The sequence below is a fragment of the Podarcis liolepis genome (assembly GCF_965112155.1).
Source record: "Podarcis liolepis genome assembly, chromosome: 2".
In the NCBI taxonomy this organism is placed as follows: Eukaryota; Metazoa; Chordata; class Lepidosauria; order Squamata; family Lacertidae; genus Podarcis; species Podarcis liolepis.
Window position 1 is genome coordinate 105,246,472 of NC_139555.1, and position 24,347 is coordinate 105,270,818.

General features: G+C 45.8%; 1 protein-coding gene and 1 long non-coding RNA gene across 3 annotated transcripts; one reads left to right on the forward strand and one right to left on the reverse strand.

The window, feature by feature from the left end:
• Positions 1-762: 762 nt before the first annotated feature.
• Positions 763-23,365, reverse strand: CIMIP7 (ciliary microtubule inner protein 7). Of its 2 annotated transcripts, none has more exons than XM_083493476.1 (4): positions 23,205-23,365; positions 13,467-13,580; positions 4,644-4,721; positions 763-1,359 (listed from the first exon to the last, which is right to left on the reverse strand). In XM_083493476.1, the coding sequence occupies exons 1-4, from the start codon at positions 23,229-23,231 to the stop codon at positions 871-873; spliced, it is 708 nt and encodes a 235-aa protein (XP_083349602.1). In that variant the 5' UTR covers positions 23,232-23,365; the 3' UTR covers positions 763-870. The 2 variants fall into 2 exon arrangements, with proteins under 2 accessions (XP_083349602.1, XP_083349603.1); XM_083493477.1 differs by lacking the exon at positions 23,205-23,365 and adding an exon at positions 13,219-13,362.
• LOC310702152 lies at positions 4,697-11,417 on the forward strand. Its single transcript, XR_014523300.1, has 3 exons — positions 4,697-4,824; positions 7,016-7,112; positions 8,798-11,417. It is a non-coding gene; the product is annotated as an uncharacterized lncRNA (long non-coding RNA).
• Positions 23,366-24,347: the final 982 nt, after the last annotated feature.

Here is a 24,347-nt window from a genome sequence, read left to right on the forward strand (position 1 = left end):
TTAACAAGCTCCTGAGAAGCTTCATGTGCTGAGTCTGAACTGCTTTCTGCCCTCTCGCTCATGCCTGTTGCTTTTTTTTTAAAGCAGCCAACCATTCCTTCATTTTCTGACCTGTCCTCAGTGTCCCACCACCATTTCCGGTGCCCTGAACCTTCCTCCTCTGAGGCTTCCCTAGGGGGTTTGCCAGCTGGTGCCTCCTGCCGCTTCTCGTCATCCAGCCAGTCTCCTCCTCTAACCGGACATTGTCCAAGCAGCCTCAAACTGTAGCGGCCCACCTGCAATCTCTGTTCAGCCCTGTGCATTGGCCTGTGTGACCTTGGAGACAAGCAGGAAGGGGAGCTTGTCATACTCCTGGGATTCTCCTGCAGCCTCTTGCCCTCCCCGCTTCTGCTTCAGCCTCTGAGTCTAAGCTGCTCCCTGTCACAGGCTCTCCTTGCTCACTAAAGCCTGTTACTTCTTCAGCATCTAACCAGTCCCCCCTCCGCCCATACCTTCTACCTCTGATCTCTCTTCAGTGTTCCCCACCAATCCCCGGGCTCTGAGCCTTCCCCCTCTGGGGCTCCCGTGTTTGGTGCCTATTCGTCCCTACAAAACAACCCTTTGTGCTTAGTCTTGAAAACAAAACAGTAGAATTAAACAAGCATACCTCCGCACAACTCTCCTGCCTGGCAAAACAACTCCGTGGCCAAAATCAAGAGTTTTGTGGCAAAAGGTTTCCTGGCAGAGGGGAAATAAAGGGCATGCAAAACCCGTAGCATCCGCTTGTGTCACAGTCCAGCAAGATTTTATTTTATTTTTTCCCCATATTTCACCTTGTACAAAGGAGCATTTAACTGTTCTTGCAGATAACGGAGAAACTCCCGCGTGTGATCAGCAATTGTGCCAGTGCAAACAGTCTGAGACAGTCCACCGGGTTGGCCTGTGGGTGCCAGGGCGCACATAAATGGGTCCTGGAGCAAAGGCTTCTGGGGTCTTGCTGGTATCTGTTGCGGTGGGCTCACACGAGCCTGGAACGGTGGCGGGCTCACTGGAGACAGGGGCGGTGGGCTCACTGGAGACAGGCTTGGTGGGCTCAGCATCTTTCACCACCTCACGCTTGAATGTCCTGAGGATGGGTTCATACAAAGAGTAGCTCCGGTAAGTGTGCTGGTAGGTGGTGCTGGGTGTGCGTTGCAGGGGCTGCCCTTGCCTGTGGGAGTGATGAACTAACACCTGGGGGACCTTTTCTCTGGAGTGGAAGTCATACTGGTAGCTTGAGATGAGGGGTCTCTCACGTCTTAACTCCTCCTTCAAGGGAACCCAGTCAATTAAGTTCTTGGTGTTGGGAAGGCTTCCCTCTATTCGCCTCCTTCCTAAACCCTGCCGGGAAACAATGACCAGACGGTTCACACCCGCACTGTGAAAGGAGTCACCTAGCACACCATTTTAAACGCAGAACCAGAAGAAGCCAGGAGGTTACCAAGGGTGGAAGACAGGTGCGATATTCTGAGAGCAGGGAAGGGCACTGGAGGAAACCCTTGCCACATTTAATCGAAACTAGTGACGGTTGAACTACCTTGGAATCGAGGGACAAAATAGGCGACTGATCAAGTGCTTGGCGTCTCTCACAAAAGTTTTGAAGAAGGGTTCACAACTCTGCGATTGCTTTTTAAAAATTTAATCTGTCTTCACCCCAAGCTGAAACTCCTGCCCTCAGTACTTGATCCTGCATATAGTAACCCACAAGTTAGCCAGTATGCCACAAATTGCAATTATTTGGCATTCTGGTGCAAATTCCTCCTGATAAACACATTCCGTGCAGGGTTTTTCTTTTACTAATATACACATTTTTGCAACCAGTTTATCCTAACGCATTTTGTATGCTATTCTCACGAATATATGCATTTCCCCCCTACACATTAGTTGGCTGGAGAACTGTGCTGCAAAATTCGAATGTGCAAATTTCAAAGGATGGCTATGCTTTGGTTCTCATATTGTTTCAGAAAACGTAGTTTCGCTATATTAACCTTTGAGTTCAAGCTTAGTCGACTTTCCCTCCCAACGCCAGGGAGGAATCTTACGGAGCACACCTGCCTTAACAAAGGATGATAATAATAATAATAATAATAATAATAATAATAATAATAATAATAATAATAAATTTTATTTATACCCCGCCCTCCCCAGCCAAGACCGGGCTCAGGGCAGCTAACAACCAATAATAAAAACAAGTTGATTAAAATACAATTTAAAAAAAAGATTAAAATACAACATTAAAACATTAGGATGCAGCCTCTTCACAGGAGGAGAAAGGAAAAAGAAAGAGGGGGAGGGAATCAAACTGATTCTAAGCCAAAGGCCAGGTGGAACAACTCTGTCTTACAGGCCCTGCGGAAAGAAATCAGATCCCGCAGGGCCCTGGTCTCATGAGACAGAGCGTTCCACCAGGCTGGAGCCAGTGTTGAGAAGGCCATGGCTCTGGTTGAGGCTAATCTGACTTCCTTAGGGCCTGGGACCTCTAGGGCAGTGTTTCCCAACCACTGTTCCGCGGCACACTAGTGTGCCGCGAGATGTTGCCTGGTGTGCCGCGGGAAAAATTAAAAAATTCGAAAGATTTTTTTTTTTAAAAAAAAGTCAAATTTTCGGTTGGGGCGCCGTCACTAGATGACCCCTGGGGTTCCCTCCCTCCCTCCCGCTCTGCGCCTCCCTCCTCCTCCTCCTCCTCCGGGGAGGCCCTTCCTGGCTCTCGGCCAAGGCTTGGCGGCTGCCACTCACTCACTCGCTCGCCCACCCGTCCCTCCATCCCTGCACCCGGCCTCTCCCCCTCCGTCCCCGGCGCGCGGGCTGCCGGGATCCGTAGTCCCCTCGCCCTTGGGCTCCGCGCCCACGCGGGGTGCGCAAACTACGTTTCCCAGCGTGGCCTGGGGGGCCGGGCGTTTTGTTTGAAGCGCTCTTCTCCCGGCCATGGAATGAGCGCAGCGGCGGCGGCCGGGCGGGCAGGGGCTCTTCCGCGCAGACCCCACGCAGCCTGCCTGCGCCCCCGCGGAGATCGGGCGGCAGGATGGAGCCCGGGGATCCCTGTGGAGGCGGAGCGGCAGAGGCGGAGGCTGCCCCCCAGGTAGGGCTGCGTCGGGGGGGGTTTATTTTTGCAATGCTGCATCCGCGCCGGAGGGGACGCATCGGACCGCGGGGAGACCCCTTGGCGGGCGCGCAAGGCAATGCATGCATGCAGGCGTTGCATGGAGTGCAGTGCAATGCAATGGCAACGCGGCGCCCTGCATGCATGCATGCAACTTCCACCGGCGCTCCGGACTTGGCAGGTGAGGGGGGTCCCCAGTGGGCGGCAGAGAGAGCCGGGAGGGCGAAGGGGAGCCGGGGGGAGCAGCGCTGCTCCCCGAGCCGAGCCCGGGGGGAAACTTCGGCGTCGTTGCGCCGGGTGTTGGAAGCGGAGGCTGGCGGGGGCCCCTCACCTGCAAAACCTGGTCGCCTCTCATATATTTCGTGCATTGCATTCATCGCCCGCTTTCTCCAAGGAGCTCCCGGGGGCGCGCGTGGTTCTCCCCGTGTTATCCTCGCAACAACAGCCCTGCGAGGTGGGTCAGGCGAGTGGCCCAAGGGAGCACCCAGGGACTGTCCTGGCCAGGTGGGGTGATTTGAACCCTCCTCTCTGCCCGGTCTTCGTCTTCATTTAGCCCCCACATGTGCATGACTGTGCATGACTGAGGTTTTCCCCCCTCGTCTTGGCTATGGTGTGAGTCTGTCCTGTTAATTAATGGGGTTCTGCCTTCGGAGAAGATGAGCCAGCCCTCAAGGAGGTGATCATGTAATTTGCTAGCAATTCATGTCCCTCCCGGCGTGACGCTGCGCGCTGACGTCACGGGGCTGTAATGGTGGTGTGCCTTGAGATTTTTTTCATGAAACAAGTGTGCCTTTGCCCAAAAAAAGTTGGGAAACACTGCTCTAGGGTGTTGCCTCCATGGGGCATACCAGGAGAGGCGGTCCCGTAGGTACGAGGGTCCTAGGCTGTGAAGGGCTTTAAAGGTCAAAAGCAGCACCTTAAATCTGACCCTGTACTCCACCGGGAGCCAGTGCAGCTGGAAAAGCACTGGGTGAATATGCTCCCATGGCAGAGACCCCGTGAGGAGCCTCGCTGCAGCATTCTGCACCCGCTGGAGTTTCTGGGACAGCTTCAAGGGGAGCCCCGCGTAGAGCGAATTACAGTAGTCAAGCCTGGAGGTGACCGTCACATGGATCACTGTGGCCAGGTCGGGGAGGAAAAGGTAAGGGACCTGATGCGGTATGGAGCACTTCAGTGCTGAGCCTAACCCTTGCCCAGCTCTGTCCTGTTCCTGCGGCACCTGACCTGAATGCTCGTGTGTATCAGGCACCCACTAGACGTGTAAGGCAAAGCCTCGTGCAGCTAAGAGCACTTAACTAGTGCTTTTGCAGAGGCAGTCGGTTGGTGTCATCAGTTCTTGAGGGAGCCCTGGAGCCTGCCAAGGGAGAGCTAATCACATTAGGAATGAAACCGGTGTCTCTAATCAAGCACTCCTCTGATTAACTTCTCTACCGGCTCTATCGCTGCATAAGAGGAAAAGGACAAAAAAAACCTTCCCCGCCCCCACACTCCCGCACCCCCCCCCCCCGAAACCAATCACACTCACGTTCTCAAAATATGTAGCTGATCCTGGGAAGGCGTGCCTGTTGTCGTGCTTAGAGAATATGTGCTTTGAAGGGGTTTCCTGGAAAAGGGCACAAGCAAGATTAGCCCACGGCTCCCTGCCAAACGCCACACCCTGCAGTTGTACCAGGGGAGTAAAGATGGGATCTGCTTTCAAGCACCAGGTGAGGGCAAATTTGGCCCAAAGGAGAGGGATTCGTACTGGGAAGCTATGGATTTCGGGTGCTGTAGTTCAAGACGACTGGGGACCCAAGGCTGAGAAAAGCTGCTGTAGTCGGTAGGGTAGGATTAGCCCAGTTTTAGAGCCACAGTGTTCTGGTTTGCTTTGTATTCTGTTTTCACCCTCTGCCTGGTTCTCCCCTACCTTTTCTTTCTAGTAAAGTTTCACAACTAGGCCATAAAACTCTGCAATTGCAAGCCTCGGGATTCTGGAATCCAGGCTACTGTTTAGATCAGAGTTGTAAGATACCAACCCATTTTTTTCTGAGACCTGGGAAAGACTTGCGAAATGTGGGCTGCCTTTACACACTGAGTACAGTAGCGTGTAAGGGAACTGCTTGTGAAACACGAGGTGAGTTGATCTCAGAGTTCCTGGGCTTTGGGAAGTTATGGGGGGTGGGGAACTGCCAGGGTAATGAGCAAGCTGCTTTGATCTTGGGTTGGGCAAAGGCAGCTAGAAGCTAGCCTTGCTTTCCCCAGCAAGTTTGTGTGTAGGTTGAGCCAATGAGTGCAGCTGTACTGGCTTGAAGCCTTAAGAAAAACAACAAAATTTTGGTGCGCCCCAGGTGCACCCTGGCTGCAAGAAATAAGTGGGAGGATAATGGCAGCAGCTACCTTAGATTAAGACTCAACTGGCAGCCCTGCAGAGCTGCTGAGTTGCAGCTGGGCAAGCAAGTCAGTGTGAAAGGCTCTCCTGAGCACCCTCGCTTCTCCACAACCTGGTCCTGAGATAATATAGGGCCTTATGGGTGGCAGATTCGCAGCTGGTAAAAATCCTACAAACAACGTACAGTCAGTAGCGTAGCGTGGGTTGTCAGCACCCGGGGCAAGGCAAGTAATTTGCGCCCCCTAACCCTAACCCCCAGATGTTGCACCCGGTGTGGCCGGCCCCCCCTGCACCCCCCACGCTATGCCACTGCGTACAGTGGTACCTCAGGTTACAGACACTTCAGGTTACAGACTCCGCTAACCCAGAAATAGTACCTCGGGTTAAGAACTTTGCTTCAGGATGAGAACAGAAATCACATGGTAGCGGTGCGGCAGCAGCGGGAGGCCCCATTAGCTAAAGTGGTGCTTCAGGTTAAGAACAGTTTCAGGTTAAGAACGGACCTCCAGAATGAATTAAGTTCTTAACCCGAGGTACCACTGTATTATATACTGGCAGTAGTTTGCCCCACAAGCAGCCTGGTCACTGGACTTAACCATTCAGGGATCCTTTACCTTGCAGTAGCTGCAGCCTCCGGACCAATCTCAAGGATAGCCCCACATTGCAGTAATCCAACCATGATGTTACTCATGCATGGACAAGTGTGGTCAAGCTATCCCTATCCAGTACATACCATACTGGGCAGACTGGGGAAGACTTGGAATGGAACCCCCACTCAGTCACAATTCACGAAGCTTGCTGAACTACCTTCAGCCAGTCACGCTTTCTTACCATTTTGTACCTCACAGAATTGTTGTGAGGAGAAAATTGGGTAAATCTCTGCACAAAAGAAAATCCCTGAAATCCTTTACAGAAGGGTTTGATACAAAGGTGGTAAAATAGAATAAATATTGCACGTGTGTGTTTTTTTTATTGTGCACGTGTGTGTGTGTTTTATTGTACAGAGTACCTTCCAGTATGCATTCAGGTAAACAGCAATGTCTTGGCCAAGGAAACTGGAATTTGGGCTTCAGTCTATCCTACGTTGAAGCCTCTAGGATTCTTTCTATAAGGCCCCTTGGATCTAAAAAGGGTCAATTGATTGTTCCACAACTGTTCCACCCTAGCAGCAGCCAATTGGCTATGCCTTTTGCTTGATGTGCTGCATTTGGTACGTATATTTCTGCTGCTCAGGACTGGTAGAGAGTGAAGAATAAAAGCGTCAGTTGCCTGTTCCACAGCTTCCACCAAGAAACAAGAAATGACTCATAGATACATAACTTATCCAAATACCCACAACCAGTGAGTCTCTACACAGCCTTTTTGTTTTCACTCTATCTCATAAGCCCACCCATGTTGATATACCAAAAAAAAAACAGGAATTAGTGAGTTTGATTCCCCCCTTTTCTCTTAATTAGTGATTTCACAGTATTTGTTTTCAAAATAAAATATAATGAAAAACAAAAGAAAACACACTGTTCTATTCCTAGACATACAAGGCCTAGTCTTAGGCTTGCGGTCCTCGCAGAAGGTCCAACCTCTACTCAAGTGGGGAGTGAACTATCACTGGTGATCCTCTCTCTGGTGGTAAGCAGCAGGGAACCTGTAACTGGGGCATCTAGAGATGGGAGTGCCAGACACTTTGGTCTTTGTGGGAAGCAGAGCTGGCACAGCAATAGAATAAACAAAATCGCTCCCTTTTTCAACCCCGGCTGACCGATGGCAGGGCTTCAGGTGCTGTGGTGTGTTTGTCACTCTGTACCTGCTCTGTGTCTCATGAGGAGTGCTCTTGCCCCCCCCCCACATTATCAGAGTGTACACCCGTGGGGCCTTATCCTGCAAAGCGCTGGGCTAAGCCCCTTTCCTCTCTTGAATCCAGAGCTCCCCAGCATATGACAAAATGGGAGATGCTCTTGTGTTCTCGGTGCAGATGTCAGCTTCAAGGGATGCTTTGTTAGCAGACGAATTTCATCAGGAGGAATCATTCTAAGGGAGTCAATTGTGCCATTCACTGATGTCTGAAAAGCTCTTGCAAGTTGGCAGCTGGAGATCAGTTTTGCATCCTCCAGGAGCTTATTCTGTTGCCTTAGCTGGCATCCCTGCGCATCCCTAGGAGCCAACAGGGCGGTCAAGCCAAGGAGCTGAAGATGCACAGGTTGTACTTATCCTATCGAAGTAGCCAAGCACATATTTTGCTACAGGTCTCTTGATTGTTATAAGCCGACATTTATAGGCTGCCTAAAAGTGTTTGTGAGGTGCTGGCTCTTTTAGAGCAAATTCTCCCTCACAACTAATCTCAGTCAGTCCAGCTAGAGGGAATTTCTCTGTTTTACAAGCTGAAGCCAGAATTGCTCTCCTGCATTTTGTAATGCACTGCCTATACCTCGCTGATGCTCCATGTCTTTCTGAATCATGCTGAAAGCTAGTGTATAAGGTACTAGCTAGCCCCTCACTGTGAAGTACAGTGTGTATAGGTGCCTGTACATTATACTGGCTACAAATTTTAGTTTCTTTTTGGAGGAAGGGTCTCTCTCCTAGTGCAGGCCTTCGACTGGAGGCTGCACCATGTGGTTCTTCAGAAGCAAATGTCTTCTCATGAATGGCAGCAATAAATAACCCTCTTGTGAGGTACCTGGTAGGGCTGGGCTGGATCTGGTTTTTCAACATCGCGATATATCACCAGCTAAACATCGTGATACACCAATATATCACAATGTCTGAAATAAGGATGGAGCTATGTACAGGCATTGGCCTGCTTCACGGTTTTCCCCCCATTGTGATTTTTTGCACAGCACCCACACACGTAATGATCTGCAATGTATTGCCGGGTCAAAAATTATGAAACCAATATCACGATATGAACTTCAAACTGGTTTGGAACAATATATTGCCCAGCTCTAATACACATCATGATTCGCATGATTCGCAAAAAAACTATGGAACTGATATCATGATATGGACTTCAAACCGGTTTGGGGCGATATCACTAATCCTAGTACCTGGGTGTCTTGTATATTGCTGCCTAGAAAGCAGAGACAAGGCGCAGATGGCGAACCTAGTAGGTGAGCTCACACCCACACTAACCACACCCCAAGGGCTATTATACTCGTTGGCCCTATCATATTTGGAGCCAGAATGGCCTGTTCTGCACCACTGAAGATGCAACATCTGGTACGTGCTCCTGTTAATCTCCCCCAGTGATTACTGTTAAGTTGTGGGTGGACATATCAGACAACACATCGATTCTTCAAACAGCTCTTGTTTATTCACAGGCCAGAACAGAACTGAACTGAAGGGTTCAGCCAGCCTGCTTATATAGAGCTCCACTACTACGCAACAGTAACCACTTTCTGTAACTATCCAATCACTGAACGTCACTTTCAATCCCTTATTTGCATATGTGGACCTGAGTGAAAACTATCTACAGTATTCCCCTGCTGGCCCAGGGTGAGAACTTCAGTACATAACAATTACAGTCTGCAATAATCTTTTCTCTGACCTTCCGATAGCTCACCTTTGCCTGCTCAATCCACCCAGGACTGCTGCTAAAATGAATCCCTGTTTTCGTCGCTCTGACATTGTGATTCCCTTGCCTGTATCCCCCCAATACTATCTTTCTGTTCTCCCCTGGATCCACAAACAACTTCTCATCCTTTCCTGTGAAACTCTCCCTGGCCTTGCCCCCTTCGCCTCCCTGGGCTCATGGGGTTGTCTGGATTCTCATTGGGAACAAGGCAGAGGAAAAAGGTTTAAGGCCCCCTCCACACACAGTATAGTCCTGATCTGGCTTGCGGGGATGGGCTGTACCAGCGATTTATAATTTTTTTAAAGATCAAGGGCACCAGGGCAACCATATGATAAATATCACATCTAGTTTGGTCCTCGTATAGAAGTTGTTTCTAAACCTGCTACCTTTTTATTTGGAGGAGATGGAGCCTGGGATTATCTGCATGCAAGGCATGTACCTCTGCCACTGAATTATGACCCTTTGCTTCTATATTCTCTAAAGCCACCCTGTAATTTCAAGGTTGGGTAGGAGAGGCGTTTTGCCAAGTCTTCATTGTTGCTGAGGCTTTATAAATAAAGTTGACCCTCTCGATCAGCATGGGCTTTGAAACCCGCCTCTGGTTTCTTACAGCTTTTGAAAACAATATTTTCCGTACCAGTGAAACTGCTAGCAAACACTTTGCCAAAACATAATTAACATGTAGTACGGGGTAACTAGAGACCAGATAAAGTGCTTTGGGGGGTTATATCCAGCCCACAAGCTGTCAGGGATTTTGTAACTGTAATAAAATATTGCCGGAAAGGGATTTTCAACAGGTACAGTTTGTAATCCCAAAATGCTGCAGGGGTCAGGAAACAAGTGCCTGCTCAAACAGGCAGAACTATTAAGCGAACGCAAGCCCCTGCCTTTGCATCCGATCACCCTGATTAGATCTCCCACAGATAAAATACTGAGCTATATCATTTCTCCGCTCCATGAAATAAGCTGAGGACGAGCGCTTGGGCTTGGGAATCAGCAGTGGGAGTTCTCCCTTGCAAACCGAAAGGATCAGAGAAAGAGATTATCCAAGCAGCACAGATGCAGAGTCACATGAGCTAAGCCCCTTGTCACAACACGATGCTCCGTTTCCTGCCTCTGCAGTGCTGCGAGGTGACAGGACTCCAGGCGCAGCGGCGCAGAGGACGAGAAGCAGCCGTAGCTTTACCTGTTGTCAAAACTGCTGTGGGTTCCCGGAAGAGAATTAAGAGGCAGCTGTCTTCCTCGCTTAATGGGGACAGATGCCAAGTCTCCTACTGTCGGTGCCAGGATTTGGGGGCAAGAGAAGCCTAATCCACAACATGCCGCTCGAGATATCGCAAAGCAATTAAATAGAGCTTAGCTGCTACCCGAAATCCCAGCAGATAGATTTAATAAAGAGGAGGGCTGGCACTTCCATACCACAATAACAAAGGACAACCTGGTCCTCCGAAAGGCAGGAAAGAAACTACCGACAATGGATCCCTCTCATGAGCAGGTGACAAGAGGGTTCTTCCAGACTGTAGCTGTTCTCGGGTCGTGTACCTGCAAATTTAGGTTCCACAATTATAGCTGACTGGGAGGCTTTGTGCTACAAACCTGTTTCCCCAAAATATTGGACTGCAAATGGACTGGAAGGTTGCTGGAGCCAATGCCATCTTAACCTCCTCGCAAGCAAATTAGGATGAGTACACAGTGGGTGGCGCTGTGGGTTAAACCACAGGGACTAGGGCTTGCCAATCAGAAGGTCGGCGGTTCGAATCCCCGCAACGGGGTGAGCTTCCATTGCTTGGTCCCTGCTCCTGCCAACCTAGCAGTTCGAAAGCACACCAAAGTGCAAGTAGATAAATAGGTATCCCTCTGGCGGGAAGGTAAACGGCGTTTCCGTGCGCTGCTCTGGTTCGCCAGAAGCGGCTTAGTCATGCTGGCCACATGACCTGTATGCCGGCTCCCTCGGCCAGTAAAGCGAGATGAGCGCCGCAACCCCAGAGTCGTCCGCAACTGGACCTAATGGTCAGGGGTCCCTTTACCTTTACTCAGTAAACAGAGGATAGAGAAGAATTTCCACTAATGTAACCTTGGGCGCACGGAATTTGCTTTACCTTTCATTTTTGTTTTATTTGAGAAATTTATATCCATCTTTCACTATCAAAGCGCTCAAGGCAGCTATTAAAAACAGCAAGAAGATAATTAACAAACAATTAGCTGCATTTTAGTTATTAAAGCTTTAAGCAGCATCTAGCACAAGTCCTAACAGTGCGATATTCACAACCTCCTAAAACTGATCGTAATGGAAGCACTAAAACATAACCACATCTTCCTAAATAGATTTTTCCGATCAGAAAAGCATTTTACTTTACAGCATGACATATTATGCTTTACAGGAAGACATATTCTTGCGACACTATGCAGAAAAATCAAGCACCAGGGATTCAGGAGCCTGCCTGCTGTTCTAGCTCAAATTAATTCCACGTCAGCGAAGGGTCAAATGGGATAAAATCGGCAGTTTGGGACAAGCAATTTTATGCAGGTTGAATTAGGATTTTAATCCCAGGCTTCACACATACACACACAAATGCACGTGAAAGAGTCAGCTACAGCCATCACCACTACCACCAACCTTTGTGATGGGATCCATCAGTTGCCATCCCATATCTATCACAGTACTCTGGATATGACCTAGGGCCACGCTGTAAAAGCTCCTTTCTAAACTGGGTGGTAAAATGGCAAATGCAATACAGTGTAAACAAGTGTAAAAGTGAAGCATGTTCGTATACAGTATACGCTCATGAGTTGACTGATCAGAAATGAGACCTTGGGGTCGTGGTGCAGGAAGATCTTGACCCAGTGTGTGGGGGGAAAGGCACATTCCATGCTAGCGATCACTAGGAAGGGAACTGAAAATCATAGAATCGTGGAGTTGGAAGTGTAAATAAAAATTTAAGGTCTTATATATATATATATAATAAATGATCATAAATGTGCCAGCCAAGCACGTACAGTGGTACCTCAGGTTACATACGCTTCAGGTTACATACGCTTCAGGTTACAGACTCCGCTAACCCAGAAATAGTACCTCAGGTTAAGAACTTTGCTTCAGGATAAGAACAGAAATCGTGCTCCGGTGGCGCGGCAGCAGCAGGAGGCCCCATTAGCTAAAGTGGTGCTTCAGGTTAAGAACAGTTTCAGGTTAAGAACGGACCTCCAGAACGAATTAAGTACTTAACCCAAGGTACCACTGTACATAGATATGTGGGCCACATGTCTGGAGCAGCACAGGAAGACCGTCCTGAAACCATTTTGACTCCCAAACTGACCAAATGTTTTCTCTGCAAGGAGGGAGGGGGTGAGGGAACCTTCCCATTGACTCAGGAATTGGGTAATCTCCATCTCAAAGGAATGGCCAGACTACCGGGAAAGGCAATCAGATAAGGCATTATCAGATAACCTGGCAGACATGAAAAACAACAACGTTCAAATTTCTGTTGCAGACCGCCTTTTCTGTGATGTAGGTATGATGTTTGTGGGGTGTGGACTTGGGTTACACCCCTTCTGTGATGTATGTATGTATGTATGTATGTATGGAGGGGTGGTCTTGAGCTCCAGGGCAGGGAATTTAAAATGTCTATATAAGGGCAGGCACCCCTTTTTTCTGGGTCCTCCTCTGTTCTCCTGCGTGTGAGGGGAGCACCCTGTTGCAACAGCTTTAATAAAAATCAGGCTTACTAGCTGCTTTGCTTCTCAATATTCTCTGGTTGGCCTCTGTTATTTTCTCCTACCGAACAGGGAACCCACTTAAGCACTCTGTATGGGCTCTTGGATACCCCATATGGGGAGAAGGGCAGATTTTGTTTACAACAGAAGGGACCCTGAGGGTCATTTAGTCCAACCCCCTGCAATGCACGGATCCTGCCCACAGCCATCCCTGGGTGGGCTTGAACCACCAACTTCCTGGTTAACAGCCAGATGGGCTGTTGAGAAAATAAAACTGCCAATACCACTGCCAATACCACATGCTGCTACATGGCGTGACCGCATTTGGAATGTTGTGTACAGTTGGAAAATAAATAAGTTTTTATTTATTATTTTTTTTAAAAAGGGGTAGCCACAGGTTGAAGGTGGGTCTCAGGTATGAAAAGGCTGAAGACTTGTGGTCAAAGAGTTAAATACCTGAACTTGAGATGAGAACTTTCTCTCCCAGATCTTAACCACAGCAATGCACTGAGGCCTACTTCTAGTATATTTCATGCCTTTCTCTGTGCAAATTGAGATTAGTCACAGCACGCCCATACGGCTCTTTCATTCCATTTGTCCCTATTAACAACCAGATAGGAGGTCTGGTAAGGATGAAGGCTTTCATTTGCCTTCTTCCCCGTGGGAGCCTGTCGAAGACCGGCCGGAGATGACCCGTCACTCACCTTCATTCTCTTCAGGAAGAGTTCAGGAGGTTGTGGCTGGGCTGCTTTGCGGTACTCCTGGGTGAAGTCGCTCCTGCATCTGCTTCTGTAGTTGCCATAGAAACCGTTGGCGTGCTGGAGCAAGAGAGGCAACAAGGAGCCCCTAATTAGCAATTGAGCAACATAATCCAGTCGCCTCTCCAAACTCGCTGGCGAGCGTGATAGGGGCCACGGGAAGGTCACACTTTGCCTCTGACAACTACGAAAGGATTTCGCAGGGGTTTGTCATTATTCTTATTACCGACAAGAAAAGAGGCTTTTCAGGCGAGGGCAAGAAGCAGACAGGCGAGTCTCCGATGATGCAGGCCAGCCTCCCACGAGACTCTTGGCCACGTTACGCCAGCCAAGGACTTGTCAAGAGAGCTTCATTTGGGAGGGCTGAGAGTCATGTTTCGACAGTCTTGATCACCACGGACCAGACATAAGGGGAGCTTCAATTTGAGCTGATCTGCGCCAGCCTATGTGGCTGGTAAAAAATGCCCAGCTGCGCCCCACTTCCAGGCTGCCCTCTTGCCCTCACCAAAACAGCATTCTGCCTGAAAAGGTATTTTTGGTTGTGTGCAACATCATCCAGCCATCACCGTGGGACTGGAAAGCCATAATCTACACCAGCCTTTACAACAAAAGAGCTATCTGGGACACTGAGTATACAGTGGTTCCTTGGTTCTCAAACTTAATCCGTTCCGGAAGTCCGTTCCAAAACCAAAGCGTTCCAAAACCAAGGCGCGCTTTCCCATGGAAAGTAATGCAAAATGGATTCATCCGTTCCAGACTTTGAAAAACAACCCCTAAAACACCAACTTAACGTGGATTTTACTATCTGACGAGACCGCTGATCCATAAAATGAAATCAATAACCAATGTACTGCAGTCATACAATCAATCGATCAGTAGCTGAACTGGGTTCCACATAGTCACAAGAACACAACGAAAAAGCCGCAAAAACAAAAACGCAAAATAAATAGCAAAGACCTCAGCGTCAGTGGCGTAGCGTGGGGGGTGCAGGGGGGCCCGGCCGCACCAGGCGCAACATCTGGGGGTTAGGGTTAGGGGGCGCAAATCCACGGGTTAGGGGGCGCAAATCCACAGGTTAGGGGGCGCAAATTACTTGCCTTGTCCCGGGTGCTGACAACCCACGCTACGCCACTGCTCAGCGTAACACTCAAAACGGAAGCGTGGCACTCAAAACGGAGCACGTTTGGCTTCCGAAAAGAGTTTGCAAACTGGAACACTTACTTCCGGGTTTGCAGTGTTTGGGTTCCAAGTTGCTTGAGTACGAAGGCGTTTGAGAACCAAGGTACCACTGTACTCTGCATTAAAAACCAATCAGTCAAAACACTGCACTAAAGTAACCATTCTGTGCCAGGAAGCTGGAATCTATAACCATTGTTGCCTGTTGTCCAGCACAGTCACTATAGCAGATATGGGAGGAGTTAGGGCTAGCCGCCACTGCTGCTACTTACATACCCGCCAACATTTTACCATCAAAACGAGGGATATTACATTCCCATTTTATTTTATTTTTTAATTTTTATTTATACTTTCCAGGTTTATACATTTCATTAATTTTACAATCATTTTAACATTTCAAAGCTTGACTTCCTTCCCCCTCTTTCTGCGGTTCCTTAAATTTATTTTTTAATATCTTCTGCAGATCCAAATTCATTTGATTTGCTCATTTAATTATCTACTTTAAATATATACTCTTATGAAACTGCAGGTTATTACAATAATCCTGCCAATGTTTTTATCTGTTTGCCATTTTTCTGTAAATATTCAATAAACCATTTCCATTCTTTTATTAAAAAAAAAGTTTGTTATCTTGATTTCTTATTCTTCTGGTAAGTTTCGCTATTTGTGCATATTCCGTAAGTTTTTGCATCCATTCTTCCTTTGCTGGGACTTCTGCTTCTTTCTATTTTGGGACCAGTTACGAGTAGCATTCTTGCTGCTGTGGTAGCATACATAAATAAATTTCTATACAATTTAGGTAGTTCTGTCCCTATAATGCCCAAAAGAAAAGCTTCTGGTTGTTGTTTTTTTACAAAGGTTATTTTAAACATCCTTTTCAATTCATTATATATCATTACTACCACCACATATGATAAAAAGAACCTTATTTCTCTTTACATTTCCAACACTTGTTTGATTTAGATTTGTACATTTTTGCCAGTTTACTCGGTGCTAGATACCAATGATACATCATTTTCATATAATTTTCTCTTAAACCATAACATGCTGTAAATTTTATATCCACGTTTCACAATCGTTCCCATGCTGCCATGTCTATATTATGACCCATATGTATGGCCCAGTGTATCACTGAGGATTTTACTTGCTCATTCTCTGTCTCCCATTCCAATAATATTTTATACATTTTAGACTGTTGCAGAATTTGTCCTAGTCAGTAACGACAGGCTCCGGGTTCTTCAAGGAAGGTCTGGTTTATTAAGCTGCAGCTGGCATCAGTGAGATCGTTCTCAAAGGCTGAGCCCCGGTTGCTATTTGGGGCTCACTTTTATAGTGTGTCGGGACACGGGTGGCGCTGTGGGTTAAACCACAGAGCCTAGGACTTGCCGATCAGAAGGTCAGTGGTTCAAATCCGCGCAACAGGGTGAGCTCCCATTGCTCGGTCCCTGCTCCTGCCAACCTAGCAGTTTGAAAGCATACTAGTGCAAGTAGATAAATAGGTACCGCTCCGGCGGGAAGGTAAACGGCATTTCCGTGCACTGCTCTGGTTTGCCAGAAGCGGCTTAGTCATGTTGGCCACATGACCCAGAAGCTGTCTGTTGGCTCCCTCGGCCAATAAAGCGAGATGAGCTCCGCAACCCCAGAGTCGGTCATGACTGGACCTGATGGTCAGGGGTCCCTTTACCTTTATAGTGTGTCACAAACAACTTCCAGACACGGGTACAAGAGCGTGTGCAGAGCGAGATTACATCATTTTGCAAACAAGCCACACAAGAGTCCTTTCCTAAGCAGTTCCTCTTTCTGGGAGTCTGTCTCAACAGTTCCTATTTTGGGGAGACATTACAATAGCAGGCAAAAACAGAACTTTTCTAGCCTCTTCCCCACTCCCCTCCTGTCCTGTCTGCAACTGCCAGTCTGTGCTGGCTTTTTGCCCATATTCAGCTGACCTATGCAAGTTTAAAAACAGACACCAGACTGTTAAGTTGTGGGTGAACATATCAGACGACACAGCGATTCTTCATACAGCTCTTGTTTACTCACAGGCCAGAACAGAACTGAACTGAAGGGTTCAGCCAGCCTGCTTATATAGAGCTCCACTACAATGCAACAGTAACCACTTTCTGTAACTATCCAATCACTGAACGTCACTTTCAATCCGCTATTCGCATATGTGGACCTGAGTGAAAACTATCTACAGTGTCCCCCTGCTGGCCCAGGGTGAGAACTTCGGTACATAACACAGACAGTTACCGGTAGCTCATCTCCTTGTGACTGACTTTCTTGACCAGCCAGTATACACAGCATTTTGTGGCAAACTTAAAAGTGGGGGTTGTGGGGGGATGGTTCTGGAGACATTTTCTGCTCATAGGGTACCTTTTGGGTGTTGGACTGCTGAGGCAAGTAGATTCTATTTTCTAACTGCTGAGCTGATTTCTGCACTTTTCCCTCAGGCAGCCATTTTCTGATCACCATCGGGGCAGGGGCCGCTGGGGGCAAGTGGATTCTATCTCATCATTCCTCAAGACAACACTTTACATCCCAACAGGTCTCTCTCCAGTTGTGACATTTGTTCCCCAAACCCTCATATCCTATCTTTCTTAAATACTTCATTCAAATAATATTTTAACCATGTAGTTAATTTCCCTGATAATTCCTTAAATTCTTTAAATTTATACTCTCCTCCCTCTTGTTTTATTAAGTTTCTACAAGTTGTCCACCCTTCTATCCTATTATTTTTCTTTACCGTTGTCGCTTCCAGCACTGAGAGCCATAGTGGTGTTCTTACCAGAACACTCCCATTTTCAAACCAAGGATCACTTAATGAGGCAGCCCCTCAGTATTACATATAATTAAAGTCTTTTCATTGCCCATGCACTATATTAATTTACTCTGCACTATTATTAATTTACTCTGCATTAGCCTGCCCCGCAATGATTGAAAAGTCAAGAGGGCAATGATTCTTCTAGTTAAAGAGACGCCTGCAAAATATAATTATCCTACAAATTTGTTTACCAACTTTTCAAAATACAGTGGTACCTCGGGTTACATACACTTCAGGTTACAGACTTGGCTAACCCAGAAATAGTACCTCAGGTTAACAACTTTACCTCAGAATGAGAACAGAAATCGCGCAGCGGCATGAGGTGGCCCCATTAGCTAAAGTGGTGCTTCAGGTTAAGAACAGTTTCAGGTTAAGAATGGACCTCTGGAATGAATTAAGTACGTAACCAGAGGTACCACTGTACTGTAAATCTCAGCAGGTACAGGCTGTGAAATCCATGTCTATGTCCCTTGGACACAAGTTGCATCTGCCCATTTAAAACTTTAACTTGCCCATGGAGAGAGCTGAACCCCATATTTAAATCCCATATTCAAATTCAAACAAGGCAATCTCCCAAATATGAAAATAAGGGTGGTGGTTTAGCAGAGAGAGGGATCAGGAAAAGGTGCTTTCCCTGATAAAGAGAGACAATCGGAATATCTGTAGGTAGGTTGAAGGGCGAAGAGGTAAGAGCGTACTGAGGCTTCTAGTGGTATGTTTAGGTAACTGTTGTCTCCAGACATCTGGACTCTGGACCTCGCAGGGTCTCTCCCTGTTTAGGGATAATGTATGTTACTTCACTAGGGACATGGGTGGCGCTGTGGTCTAAACCACTGAGCCTCTTGGGCTTGCCAATCGGAAGGTCAGCGGTTCGAATCACTGCGACAGAGTGAGCTCCCATTGCTCTGTCCCAGTTCCTGCCAACCTAGCAGTCTGAAAGCACACCAGTGCAAGTAGATAAATAGGTACCGCTCTGGCGGGAAGGTAAATGGCATTTCCATGCGCTCTGGTTTCCGTCACGGTGTCCCGTTGTGCCAGAAGCGATTTAGTCCTGCTGGCCACATGACCCGGAAAGCTGTCTGTGGACAAATGCCGGCTCCCTCGGCCTGAAAGCGAGATGAGTGCCGCAACCTCATAGTCGCCTTTGACTGGACTTAACCGCCCAGGGGTCCTTTACCTTAATTTACCTAAATTACTTCACTAACTTCCAACTGTGGTGAGCCAGCTGCCTTTGAGGGCCTTTGAGGAAAACATAATTAGTCTGCTACTTGATGTAAAGGACAAGTTTAGCAAAGTTTCAGGATATAAAATGGGGACCCTGGACATCTGCCCCAAAATCCTACTCTGACAGCACCAATGGAAGCTTCAGTCCCCGACAGTCAAAAATAACGTTCAGCCCCACTCTTGAGTTTTCATCAGGCATTGCCTGCATGTATCCAAACCTCTCTTTGTGGCCCTGTAAACTGACAATATTTTTTTAAAAGAGTCTCAATATTTTGTGTTGTAGCCTGAGATTGTAGAACTAACTGCCCTGGTTATGGCAAAAGGTAGAGGAGCTGTTCTAAATTGGTTTGTGTTGTGTTGCAACAGCAGTAGACAAATAAAGACCACTTTTCTGCGCACATTGTCAGGCCTCGGCAGTATTTTTGAGGTCACAGTTTCTCACCGCTATAAAATAAAAGTACAATTCCATCTTTTATCCACCTTGGTTGGTAGGCTTTGATGCCTATATCTCAGCAATGTGTCTCATGTGATAGATTCCAAGCCGTGCTACCCACAGAGAGTGCTGTTATGGGAAAAACTGTAGGAAAGGTATATAATACCTTGCAGAAAGGAAGAAAGAAAACAGGGGGGAGAAAACATTTTGCAGGTTTTGTTTAAAGAGACAAGCAAGGCAGGGTTGCCCTCTGACCCTGCTTTTGTTTGCATTATCTGTTGAACCTCTAGCAGAAATTGTTAGATCTAACCAGATGATAACAGGTGTTAAAGCTGCCTAGGAAGATTTTGAAATTAGCTTGTGTCAAAGATGTATAACTTGCTGTTGAAATGGAATACAGAGGATGAAACGGTGAAATCGGCTATGATTAAATGGGCACAAGATGTTGGACATAACATAATGATGGCTGACTGGAAACAGTCATGGACCACAGGTATGAAATTCACGGCATGTAATGCCTTAAGAGAGAATATTATGAAAATGATATACAGGTGGTACATGACACCAGTCAAGCTTGCAAAAATCTATCATTTGCCCAATAATAAATGTTGGAAATGTAAAGAAACTGAAGGTACATTCTTTCACCTTTGGTGGACGTGCCCAAGGATTAAGACTTTCTGGGAGATGATTTATAATGAAATGAAAAGGGTATTTAAATATACCTTTCTGAAGAAACCAGAGGCCTTTCTCCTGGGCATGGTCAGCTAAATGGTGCCAAAGAAGGACAGAACTTTTTTTATGTATGCCACAACAGCAGCAAGAATACTTATTGCAAAGTATTGGAAGACACAAGATCTACCCACTCTGGAAGAATGGCAGATGAAGGTGATGGACTACATGGAATTGGCGGAAATGACTGGCAGAATCCGAGACCAGGGAGAAGAGTCGGTGGAAGAAGATTGGAAGAAATTTAAAGACTATTTACAGAAATACTGCAAAATTAATGAATGTTAGAATGATGTCAGATGAAGTTAAGTAGTTTAAGCAGCAATGTTATAAAGGTGTATGTAAAAATGGATTGTTAACAGGTGAGAATCCAAAGTTATAATATATTATGTTAAAGGACTAAGATAAAAACAAAGAGGGAAAGAAATTGCTGAATTAACTAACTGAATTGGAATACAAAAAAGGGGTGTGTGAGGAGGTCAGGGAAACAAGGAAATGAATGTAAGGTATGGAAAGACTGATGTATTTTTTTAAGTGTTTTTTATCTTTTTTGTATTTTGTATTTTGTATTTTATTTTTACTTTTGTCTTTCTTTTTCTTCTTTTTTCAATTCATGTAATTCTTTTCTTTGAAACCTTAATAAATATCATTTTAAAAAAAGATTTTGAAATTAGCTTGTACGCAGGTGATGTGGTCTTATATGTTAAAGGTCTGGAAAATATAATTAGTCTGGTACTTGATGTAAAGGACAAGTTTAGCAAAGTTTCTGGATATAAAATAAACTGTACTAAATCTGAGTGGCTGGGTAAGATTCTCCAGTTAAATATTATGGCATATATCATAAGACCTAAATAATGTATTTGAATACAATCATGACAAGCTGGTGTTTAAAGTCAAAGGTATACTAAAAACTGGTTGCTGTTGAAAACATATTGCTTAGGGGAATTAACATTTCTAAAATTTTACCCAAAATTTTATTTTTGTTTCTGAATTTTCCAATTAGAGTACTTCCCTAAATTATAAATACCTGGCAAAATATATTTATGGAGTTTATTCAGAAAAATAAAAGATTCAGGGTAGCCTGAATCTGTGTTTTATGGAGCGAAAAATACGGTATATTGACTTGCTTAAGACTGTGATGCCACTCAGACAGATCACTATTCTTTTTTTTATTCCCTATAATCGGAAGAATGCCTGATTGCATGTTTGGCTAAACAAAGTATGAATTGTAGCCTGCCTGGTTAAACAGACTAGTATGATCTGACTGAGAGGGGAAAGACAAGATTATGATTCTTTTGTTGACAATGTTATCATTTTTATTGTATATTGGGGGAATAAGGTACAGGAAAATATAAATCCACATGCATTGCTGGGAATGCTTTGAGACTATATAATCAAATTAAATTTATTGAACCTTAATGAGATTAATGCATCAAGGGAGATTTACTACCCAGGCTTCCCCCTCCTTTCTCTCTCTCATTGTTTTATTTTTAACCATTTCCATTATTATTATACTAATGTTGTACATTGTTTAAAATGTCAAGTACTTTAGTATCACTGATGTAAAACGCTTAAATGTTAAAGAAAGAGTTGGGGGAGGAAAGATTTGGAAGGTTTTCATACATTAGAATGCTGCTAAACGAAAAGGGAGAATGTTTGTTCATCTTATCTATCAAGAAAAGGGCAAGGAAATGTGGGTTTAAGTAGGTGAGTTTAAATCAGCATTAGAAAAAAAACACTGGCAGCAGATGGCTATGCCTCTCGTTTGGTGTGTGCATTTGGTATGTGTATTTCTGCTGCTCATGACTGGTAGAGAGTGAAGAATAGGAGATCAGATGCAAAAGGAAGACTAAGAAGTCAGGATGCAAGAAGTAAAGATTTGAGGTGTGGGTGAATTTTTAACTACTTGATATTGATACATAAGGCCAAAGACTGTCTCCAAGAGCTGATGGAGAGTAGAGCATACTCCTCACAGTAGTTTACCCCACAGTGAGTTACAACTACAGTGCCCAGAATTCTTTGAGGGGGAAATGTGCTTTGACTGTGATTTAAAGGTGTGGTGTGTACACAGCCTAAGTTCCCAGCAAGGGAAAAGCTGCCATTGCTGCTAAAATAATGGAAAAATCAATGTGGAATTTTGCAGCTCATAAGGCAACACTCAAGATTACAGGATGTATCTAACGGAGGAGCGAAATTTCCATGTTTATATTTGGCCTAGCATCAATATGCCTAAGGCCACTCCTGTTTCCTGCCTGGGATGCTATGGTTGCCAGGCAACCATAGGCCTTGCTCCCTAACCCTTTTCTTGTGGCAAAAGTAGTGGACCAGTGGGGAGCAAGTGGGGAGAAGGGAGTTGGAGTCATCCAGAGTACCTCACTGCTTCCTGCTGGCCCTGTTCAGAAACAACTGGTGGGATCTGAGTCAAGCATTTCTGTCCTATTATAGAGTCTAAACATACCATGCACCCATCCTGCTGTACAGAATCTCCCATCATTAGAGTGTCATTTCTGAGGAAATGGGGACATTGAGTAGAAACTATCCCTCCCATACAGATCGGAATTGATTTTTTGCAGGGTTAACCTGACCTCAGCCAACCCCCTTAATTTCATCCCATAGACTTCTTTATGGTTCAACCCCTTATTTAATAACCTTCCATTCATGTGCAGGGCTTAATTTGCACCAAGGCTTGCCAAGGCTCAGGCCTGGAACATGTGAAGTAAGGAGAAAAATGAGGGAACACTTGAGCCAGGGTAGAATGCATTTATCTTTTCACTAAGGCTCAGTACACACTATACTGGAGCTTTCCAAACTTTCCATGACGGTCACACACTTTTTAGACGTGCATCATTTCGCGGCACAGTAATTCAGTTTTACTAGCAAGCCGGAGGTTAAACTAACCCCTTATAAGAGCATTTGTGTGACACACCTACACACTGCAGCCGACACACATAATGTGTCATAAGACACAGTTTGGAAAGCTTTGCACTGACTATACCTCCAAAGCCCATTATCTCCCTCAATTAATTCTGGGCACTGTGATTTGTTAAACGTTGCTGAGAATTTTACCACAGTGCCCAAGATTCTTTACAGGAAAGAATGAGCATCAGATATTCTTCAGAGGTAGAGCGTGTATATAGCCCAAGTGAATACAAAGCATCCCAGATCCCATAGATTAGAGGGGAATACTTCCAGATTAGAGGGTAGCATTTCTAGACACACTTAGTCATCTTTTTCGAGAATATAAAGTGTTTGTGAAGCCTTACAAACAGCCACAGACAGCATTTATCACAAACATTGAACTCACCCATGTCCCTACAATCGGGCTAGGCATCCCCTCAGGATCTGAGGGGAGCCACGTAAAAGTGGCCTGTCCCCTCAGTTATTTGAGCCGCCACCTGAAGCTAGCTGGTACCTGGGCATAGGGCTTGCCACCCATGTTTACATGGTTGCCAAGCAACTATTATATGCGGAAAGCATGGATTGTTAGATCAGGGACAAGATGTCTGCCTGATGCTCAGTGTGACATTTCAGCCCATTCTCTGCTCTTGAGAAGGAACCTGTATTATTAAAATGTGGTGATTAGTACTCAGACAGTGTTTGGGGTAGTCAGAAGGGCAGGTAGATAGGGTTGCCAACTGCTCTTGAGACAAAATAAATAAATAAATAAACCCTTGCCTGGCTTGTTCCAGTACCTTTGAAAGGGGTTTACTTAATAGGAATCAAATACCAATAGGTGACGTGTGTTAACCAATCACTTAAATAAATAGTCACAACTTTAAAATGGCACTTTGGCTTGGCACTGAGATTTGATCTTCAGCAGACATTGTCATACAACTTATATTCAAACTTATTTCTATAATCATGAGGGATAAAACATTTGCTAGGTTCTGATCTATCATCTCTCTCTCTCTCTCTCTCTATCTATCTATCTCCATACTGCTGTGTGCCATAGTGGAACATATGTTCTTTGAGATGGACTAGGATTACGATACAGTTACATGTGCCACTAAAATACATCCTCGTGAATGTCTGCAGAACCGTAGCTGTAGAACGGCATCTTGTCACACAGCCATACTCATTGGATCTGCCTTAAGAGTGTGAATTTAGGACCAAATAAGCATTTTATATGGTCAAGATCAGGCTTCCTCAACCTCGGCCCCCAGATGTTTTTGGCCTACCAACACCCATGATCCCTAGCTAGCAGGACCAGTGGACAGGGATGATGGGAATCGTAGTCTCAGAACATCTGGAGGGTCGAGGTTGAGGAAGACTGGTCAAGATCCTTACCCACCACAGCCATTGTAGTAGAGAAGATGAATGGATTTATGAAATAATAACTTTAAATATTAAAGTTATGGCTTTTATGCCAGGTTGAACATCAACCTTTTTAAGTGCCCAGAAAAAACTATGTGTTTTTGTAGAAGATTTTGTAAAAATGGTGCTGGAA